Below are 8,632 nucleotides of genomic sequence, written 5' to 3' on the forward strand. Positions count from 1 at the left end.
AGTTACATTAGTTCTGGTTGTTTTGTCTGACGCCACAATTAGACAATTAAACTGTGGCATCAGGAAAGTCTGACTAGTAAAGATCGCGTCCCAGAGAGAAGATGGACTGTTCCAAGAAGGAGCAAGACGGTGACAGTGACTTTACCTAATTATCTAATTATCTGCATGTTATTTAGCATTACTGTGTGGTCAGCAACAGGTTTGATGTGAATTCACAGGTGTTTAGACTAAACACATGATTATGGGACAATTTACACCTAATCTATGTGAGTCACCGATTTGACTGTGTGATTATGTCATGACTGTGATTATCACAGGGTCGAAGGTTAAACACGTTGATGGGCTCCGGTTCTCTAAAGTTTATTCAGTCCATTACAAGCTATTAGCCTCCCCCCACAATAAAGGCACTTTCATTTGGCCTGAAGCCCAGAGCTCTGTTCTCACAGAGAGAGAGAGAGAGAGAGAGAGAGAGAGAGAGAGAGAGGGAGGAGTGGACGCACAAACAGCTCACACAGGTAGGCTTCACACAGAGCTGTCATTTGGACGCATCAACAGCAAAGGAGCAGGAGCTTATGAATGGATTACCTCCATTATAGTGTTCTTAACGCGTTATTAAGTGCCGCAGTCTTCGGATAGGGGCTCATTGCGGGACTTGGCAGAGTTTAGCTGCTCGGAAACGCGTCTCCCTCCGACCTCTCCTCTCCGGCCAGACAGACGCGTCCCTCCGTCGGGGGCATGAGCGCGGAGGAGCGCGGCCGCCTGCGCTCCCTCTTTCACGCCTACGACGCGGACCAGTCCGGGCGGATAGAGCGCGGCGAGTTCCGCGCCATGTGCGGGGAGCTGCGCGTGTCCGCCGCCGAGGCCGAGCGGATCTTCGAGCAGCTGGACGTCGACCGGGACGGAACCGTCACCGTGACGGAGTTCATCGGCGGCTTCCAGGCGGAGGCGGCGGAGGCGCGCGGCGGGGACGCGTCCGTGGCGTGGGAGAACTTCGAGCGGAGACTGGGCGAGCAGGTGAAGTTCATCCCCAGGTGAGAGTCCGCCGGACGGACGGGAAGCTGGGCGCGTATGGAAATGCTGGGGCGATATGATCGAGTCAATATGTTTAACAGTGAGCGCAGTGTCGGTAAACGGGATCGTGCGTCACGACGTCGACAAGGAAACAGGGAAAAGTATTTAAAAAAAGTATCCCGTTTGGGCGCGTTCCACCTTCTTTCACTGCATTTCTGTTTGGCTCTAAAGGACTCAGGGTGCTTCAGTTTTGCGGCTTTTAACTAAATCTGAGCAGAGAACATGGTCGCTTTGCTGAGGAAATGTGGCTTTAGTGACTTAGGTCATGTTTAGAACCAGAAATGCTTTGCGTTCATCATGCGTCAGATTATCATCGCTTGGCCTTTTCTTTCTTGAGAAACAAAGCGGCTTGTTAATTATTTTAGTATTTAACTGAGGAACCCACTTTGCAATAGTATTAAACCCAGTGTGTGTGTGTGTGTGTGTGTGTGTGTGTAATAATTTAATAATAGCTGAACTTTATTGATCACCCCCCCCCCCCCCCCCCCTGCATTTGAGCCCATGCAGTGTGGAGCCACGATGCAGCGTGGTGTGAAGTGTCCTGCTCAAGGACACCTGCTGCCAGAACCGGGCTTGGACCTGGGATCTCCTGCTTCCCGGGCTGACGCTGTACCCACAGAGCTCCCAGGCCCCTTTTTGTGTTTAACACGAGCTTCCTCTGACTTGGTGTTTAACTGTTTGTTGCTGCACAGTGCAAATACGACAACGCTTGACGTTAAGACACTCGAGTGCGTGTTTGTGGTGTCATTAGTTTGTGTGGAACACTGCAGTGAGTCATTGTGAGGCAGGCAGCAGTTTCTATATACTCAGCTGTGAGTCACACAGCAAACACACTTATATGACCCACTTTCATCACAGCGCAACAATAAATGACAAGTTCATGCAAGAACCTGAGAAGGACGGTGTGATGTGAGTTCACCGACACCCCTGAAAACCTCATGTGTTGTACAGTATGAACCTCACTGTGTCGCAGGCACGAACAAGCGGCCACGCTGTACCACAACATCAGCCTGACCGAGCCGCGACTCATTCCCCAGTTTGAGAACGTCGTCCTCAACTTCACCAAAGAGATCAAACAGCAGAACTCGGAGATGGAGAACCTGGCCCTGGCCATCAAACGGTGAGCAGCCAAAAGCCCGGGAGCGGTTTGTGCAAACGGGATGAAGCGTGACCTGACTGTCGTGTCACAGAGCTCAGGACCAGGCCTCGATGCAGCTCAGCGAGATGGAGGAGGAGATGGAGCAACGCATCCAAGCCGCGGAGCGGAAAGCACGCGAGCAGGTGGGACACATACATATACACATATACGTCACTTTGACCCCGCGTGCGCTCGGGTTTAGGGCCCCGTGCAGTTTTCCAGAAGCGCGCGTTCTGGAAGCGAAGGTTTCGGAAGCGCGGCCTGTTTGTGTCTGTGGAGTTTGTGTAGGCAAAGTAATCGGCAGGCGCGTTTGCTCAGCTCCTCCCTGATGTCAAACAGACGCACATGGCTGAATGTCACATGACGTCACACCTGGCCAACAGCTGGCGTCGCTGCACTGAGTCAAACAGCGCTCGGTCGGTCTTTGCTCGGTTTGGATGTTACATGTTGTTTATTTATATAGTTATTATTTGCGACTAAAGACTGGAGGAGTGTGTGTAGTGGTTGGTATTTAAAGCAACGCACTGTTTGCTTTTGCTAATCTTCGCTGTCGCTCTTAGTTTCTGACAGAATATTTACATTTGCCGTGTTGATGAAAAACGTTTCCGCTGGAGATAAAACTGTCACTGCGGATTATCTACACTACACTGTACTATACCGTACTATACGTCTACGAAAGGTGGTTGCCATGCCAACGCTTTTTAGGGTTAACATTTGAGCATTCGAAAGCTAGAAGCTGTTTCCAGGAAAGGTGTGAACAGTACAATGATAACAATATTTGGCCTTAAAAAACAAAAAGTACCTGAAGGTATTTCTGCTTGTATTAGTACATTTTAACTTTTTTATTGTGTCCTCTGTGTGTACACATTTATATAAGGCTCGTTTATCATAAGACTTGCTGGTTGTTTTGTCTGAGAAAACACAGTCACCTGTACGGTTACGTCGTGTACGTACTCTTACACCTGTAAGAGGTTTATTTTTGGAATTCAGATAGTGTGTAACAGGAGCTGATATGTTTTTCCCAGCAGCCTTGATACGTTGAATAAAACGTACTCCAAAATAGCACAAATTACGTAAAGGCAGTGGGAGAAAGCAGCTGTTATTTTAATGCTGCTAATAATCAAGTGTTTGTGTGTGTGTGTGTGTGTGTGTGTGTGTGTGTGTGTGTGTGTGCGTGTGTGTGTGTGCGCGCGCGTGTGTGTGTGTGCGTGTGTGTGCGTGTGTGTGTGTGTGCACGCGCACGTGCGTGTGTGTGTGCGTGCGCGCGTGTGTGTGTGTGCGTGCGTGTGTGTGTGTGTGCGTGCGTGCGTGTGTGCATGTGTGTGTGGGTGCGTGCGTGCGTGCGTGTGTGTGTGTGTGTGTGTGTGCGTGTGTGTGTGTGCACAGGAGGAGAAGCGAGCGGAGGCGGCGCTGGGCGACTTACGGAGGAACTATGAAACTGAAGTGTGCGAGCTGCAGTGCAGGATCCAGCGGATGCAGATGGTGCAGTTACTGCATGCTTTGTTCAGTTACACAACACGAGCAGGTGTGAAGATGAAGCCTCGCGCTGAAACGTGCTCATTTGTCCGTTAGATAGAAGATAGGTACAACAGCATCACCGTGAGGGACGAGAGCTCGGCGCTGAAGAGGAGGATCGGCGAGCTAACGCTGGTGAGGCCCGTCGCGCGGCCGCGTGGCCGCGTGGAAGCGCTGCGTTTCACGCGGTGACGCCGCTCCTCTCTTCGTCTCTGCAGGAGAACCAGCGGCTGAAGCAGGAGCTGCTGAAGTCTCAGACCACGGTGGCCTGTCTGCAGAGCGAGATGGACTCGCTGAAGACAGAGCTGACGGACCAAAGCATCAGCTCTGAGCGGTGAGTCGGTTTGCTGTTCACATTATCAGATTGAGTCGACCTATGTTGTTTCCAAGCTGCTTTAGAAATCCTAAATTAAGCCGAACTTCACAGTAATAACTATGTTATAAACGCGTGGGTCTCAGAGGGGGCTTTTATCGCAGTCTCATCCCCGACGGGTGTTTTCGTTTTGTCACAGCTGAAACAGGATATCCTGGAGAGACTTCGCACACACAATAACTTCTTCAGCAGCGTTGCCTAGCAACAGAGCCGCCAGCAGGATAACTCCCTGTCTCATGGTGTTGACACTGTCACTGTGTGTCGTTACCCGTGAAGTAGTTCCGATGACTTTTGCTCATGAAGCAAAGACACTGGTCTCAGGTCTTTAACTGTGATAAAGGGATGAAAGCGTCACCGATGATTCACTGTTGGTTTAGATGAGTGTCTTTAAAGTTTAAATAAAACGTAGTATTTGTTTTAGTTGTATATGTTCACCTGCTCTATCACCATGGTTTGTTGCAGAGACGTGGAGCTTATGAAGCACTTCTCTGATGAGCGAGACATCCTGGAAAATCAGATTGAAGTCCTGCAGTAAGTCTCAACGGTGCCGTCTCATTGAAAACATCAGTAGTATATTAAAAACACAGAATGAAGAGTGTTTGGGGGTTTTTTGTGCGCGAACAGATCGGCCAACAGGAAACTCCACGACACCAACGATGGCCTGAGGGCCGCTCTGGAGAAGATCACAAGGGTAAAGGCACACAGATAAGTACAGATTCTGGATTGAAAGACCCTGAAGTCATCTCAGGGCGTCTTTTTGCTCCTCGTGGGTCTCGTTACAGTCTGGCGGGTCTCCAGGAGACGTCAAGGACGGGAGCAGGAGTAAAAGCCTGTGCTACTCGTCCCCGTACGCGCTGATGGACAGGTAGGAGGTGTCTCAGCCTGTCCCTGTGTTTCCAGTGCTGGTATCAGTGGATTTAGGATAATTATCTGCTTCCAGCTGTCATTTACTTCAGACCCGGTTTGTCAGGTTTGACCTGTTTGTATCTGCAGCTTGAATTGAGTTTTTACCTAAGTACACGGTGATACACACATTGAGATCCAGCTCACGGTTTCACTTAAGCGAGGTATTTGTCCACGCTGATGCGTGGACGTCACCCCCCCCACACCTGCTCTAAGAGATGACGCAGTCTGCAGCTCCTCCTTCCTGACCTCTGCCCCAGGTTCTCCCAGCGCATGGACGACCTCTCTGTCTACAGTCGACCCAGCTGCGACTCCTTGGCGCTGGCCATGTGTGACCCGGGCCTGAGGCGCAGGGACAGCAGTGAGTGCGAGGTGGACAGTCTGCCCGAGGTCTACGTGGACAGTGGCCTGTCGACGCTCAGACGCTCACGCGGTGGCTCCGACTCGGAGCAGGAGGCCAGAGGCCACGAACGGAGGACGGGGAGGAATGGGGGAGACGGAGAAAACTCTGACATCGAGGTAAAACCAAGATTGAATGCTAACAACGCAACTGGGCAGGTTCTGACGTCGTGGCCTGTTACATCCCAGGCGTCAGAAACCCAGGACGGGGAATCGGCGTTCGGCTCAGACAGCAGCTCGGTGCTGGACTGGAAGCCGTCTGAGCCCGTGACCGTCGGCGCACCCTCCGCCCCGGCGGCCAGAAAAGCCCTCAGCGCCATCGCCGCGCAGGTAAGAGTCCGGAGCGCAGACGGGCGCGCGTCCCGCTGCAGGCGTCACCGCGTCCTGCGTCTCTCCTGCAGAACGAGGACAAGGACAGCGTGGACCTGGGCTACATGACCTCGGAGAAGGCCTACAGGGTGGTGCTGGCCGGAGACGCCGCTGTGGGGAAGTCCAGCTTCCTGCTTCGCCTCTGCAAGAATGAGTTTAAGTTGAACTCCAGCGCTACTCTGGGTGAGAGACGCAGACAGGCTCTTTACTCTGTCCCGCTGTCCTCATTCAAAACGCTTGTGACGCGTCGGTTCTGTCTCTGCTTTGGGTTCAGGAGTAGACTTCCAGATGAAGACGCTGATAGTCGACGGGGAGCCGGTCTTACTGCAGCTGTGGGACACCGCGGGACAGGAGAGGTGTGTGTTCAAGGGTTGTCTGTGGCTTTTTAATGATGCATTTGGAATGATATGTTGATCACATTTGAGCAGCAGTAATCTGCTCCATCTCTGTGGATCTCTCTGTATCCGCATAGGTTCCGCAGCATCGCTAAGTCCTATTTCCGGCGGGCGGACGGCGTGCTGCTGCTGTACGACGTTGCCTGTGAGAGGAGCTTCCTTAATGTCAGGGAGTGGGTGGACGTGATCGAGGTAACGGCCCACGCTCCTCTCCTGCCGACTTTGAGCATTTACTGACTGTCTATAATTATTCATTCATGTTCCTGTGGCTCTTTTTTACATGCAGCTGATGCGTAAGTGGGTGTGAAGCATGTGAACGTCACTCTGCTGTGTTCTACCGCTCTGTGTGTGTGTGTGTGTGTGTGTGTGTGTGTGTGTGTGTGTGTGTGTGTGTGTGTGTGTGTGTGTGTGTGTGTGTGTGTGTGTGTGTGTGTGTGTGTGTGTGTGTGTGCGTTTGCTTCTTTTATTCGTCACATGTCAATTCCCCAGTGACCGTTTCCCGTGTTTGTGCCTTCTACTCTTACGTTGAGGCAGGATGTGTCCCAGGAAAATGTTCCCATCATGCTCGTGGGTAATAAGTGTGATCTGAGAGAAGACGGCGTTAACTGTGTTCCGACCAGCTACGGAGAGAAGTTGGCCATGGTAGCAACAAATGCTTAACAATCACATTTTGATGTGATTAGACCTGGATTGAGGATGAATGATTTGCTGTTTTTGCCCAACAGACATACAGCACTCTGTTCTGTGAAACCAGTGCCAAAGACGGCTCCAATATCCTGGAGGCTGTTCTGCACCTGGCCAGGTGAGGCACTGTTTAGTTTTGAGTATTTAGTATGTAACTGCGAAGCCACCATAAACAGCAAAACCTGCAGGAATTAAAACCTGACATCTGCTGCCCCCTAGTGGTATAAAGTTGAACTGAACCGATCAAACGGCAAAAGAACTAAAAGAAGGAAACCGTTTAATAAATTCTTTGTTGGCTGGTTGATTGCTGCCTCACGGTCCTTGTGTTTTTCTCTACTCCTCACAGGCTGGTAACAAAACATGCTGCGCTCGGTGAAAGGAGCTCCCAGGCGCTGCCCAGCCTGGACGCCCCCAGGAGTAAAGCCAACCTCCCCTGCTGCTGACACCGCTCATCGGGCTCATCGTCTCACCGACGAACAGCTCAGCTGATGCAGAAAGAGGGACGGTCTCTGCAGACCCTCAGCACTGAGAACAAAGCAGCGCAACCTCACTGTCCTGTAATTACAGCGCAGTGGAGCAAACGGGTTCTGCTGCGTTTGAACTGGGTCACGATGTCACGCTGGTGATAACGAATCACCTCCACTCTCACTTATTGTCTGTGCAAGTGCCGATAGTTTGACATCAAGAATGTGAGACTCTTTATAAACTGCTGACAAGGAGACAGAGACTTATGGGAAAAGTTAAAGTTAAATTCTTCTTTGTTGACATGTGTTAAACCTCATGTCATGTTATGTCATGTTACCCACAGTGTTACATTTACATTTCCTGTCCACTTACTTTACATTTAGATGATTTTGTGTTTATTTTTTCAGAGATGTACAAATAGCAAATCATTTTATCTTTACAGTTTATTTCCTTGTGTATTTTTTTCTTTTTTTTTGAACACGTAATGAAAATTCTGCAAATATCAGAGAGACATAGCAGGAAGACGGTCCTTTATTTTTACCTTGGACGTACTGTCAACATGTCTCAATGTAACGTTGGATGTTGCACACTACTTGATGTAATTGTTTCCTCTCTATTATCAGGCTTCTGAAGGACTTTGTATGAAAGCACAGTGAAGACAGACACTTGTTGAGCCTCATTCTCACTGTTTCAGTCTTATTTACAATACTTGAGTACATGTATTTGGTTACTTGAGTGCTGGAGACGTGAGTCCTGTTCTCCATCTGTCACCCCCCCTGAAGACGCAGACACAGATCGGTAAATCAGATCAGCTCCCTGCGATCGGGCCTGTTAGCCATACTCCCCCAGCGTCTGCTAGCTGTGAGGATAACTGCAGCATATGTCAGGGATTTTTGTGTGTGTTTGTGTGTTTAGCGCTGGCACGGGCCCCTGTCTCCACCTCCCATCTGTTTACATTGTCATGTGCTTGATGAGGCGAGATCATTCATTTGTCAAACAACATGTGGGGTAGTGGAGGTGGGGACGGGAGAAAGGGGGGGGCGGCAGCTGAGGATGGCGCGCGTGTGTGCTCGGCGGTAACAGGAGGATAATTAGATAAGGCCACTGTGTAGCCGAGAGGTTAATGACAGTAATGAATATATTACTGTGTGGCAGAGACAGCAGGTCCTTTTGGGGGTTTGCATCTGCAGGTTTAGAACAAGGACAACACAAAATCACTAAACACAAGAATCAGCATAAGGAGCAAAAATATCGTTATTGCAGTTTTCATGAAGTTAACTTAATCTGAATCTGTGCGGACAATGTGCCACAAGTTATTAT

The 8,632-nt window shown here is 50.2% G+C and overlaps 1 protein-coding gene across 2 annotated transcripts; it reads left to right on the forward strand.

Annotated features, from left to right (window-relative positions):
* Nucleotides 1-464: 464 nt before the first annotated feature.
* Nucleotides 465-7,991, forward strand: rasef (RAS and EF-hand domain containing). Of its 2 annotated transcripts, XM_029163830.3 has the most exons (17): nucleotides 465-1,031; nucleotides 2,045-2,191; nucleotides 2,262-2,352; nucleotides 3,596-3,691; nucleotides 3,782-3,859; nucleotides 3,943-4,058; nucleotides 4,560-4,628; nucleotides 4,722-4,788; nucleotides 4,880-4,962; nucleotides 5,261-5,519; nucleotides 5,589-5,729; nucleotides 5,801-5,951; nucleotides 6,043-6,124; nucleotides 6,241-6,355; nucleotides 6,698-6,805; nucleotides 6,889-6,965; nucleotides 7,194-7,991. In XM_029163830.3, the coding sequence occupies exons 1-17, from the start codon at nucleotides 736-738 to the stop codon at nucleotides 7,288-7,290; spliced, it is 2,073 nt and encodes a 690-aa protein (XP_029019663.1). In that variant the 5' UTR covers nucleotides 465-735; the 3' UTR covers nucleotides 7,291-7,991. The 2 variants fall into 2 exon arrangements, with proteins under 2 accessions (XP_029019663.1, XP_029019664.1); XM_029163831.3 differs by having other exon boundaries at nucleotides 676-1,031; nucleotides 5,261-5,729.
* Nucleotides 7,992-8,632: the final 641 nt, after the last annotated feature.

Source organism: Betta splendens, chromosome 9 (genome assembly GCF_900634795.4).
Source record: "Betta splendens chromosome 9, fBetSpl5.4, whole genome shotgun sequence".
Classification (NCBI taxonomy): Eukaryota; Metazoa; Chordata; class Actinopteri; order Anabantiformes; family Osphronemidae; genus Betta; species Betta splendens.

What these genes read in the sequence shown, in the direction of transcription:
- rasef (XM_029163831.3), top strand. Translation starts at nt 736, where the DNA reads ATGAGCGCGGAGGAGCGCGGCCGCCTGCGCTCCCTCTTTCACGCCTAC. An exon ending in CAAAGCATCAGCTCTGAGCG is followed by an intron (nt 4,059 to 4,559) that starts GTGAGTCGGTTT and finishes GGTTTGTTGCAG; the next exon opens with AGACGTGGAGCTTATGAAGC. An exon ending in CCGTACGCGCTGATGGACAG is followed by an intron (nt 4,963 to 5,260) that starts GTAGGAGGTGTC and finishes CCTCTGCCCCAG; the next exon opens with GTTCTCCCAGCGCATGGACG.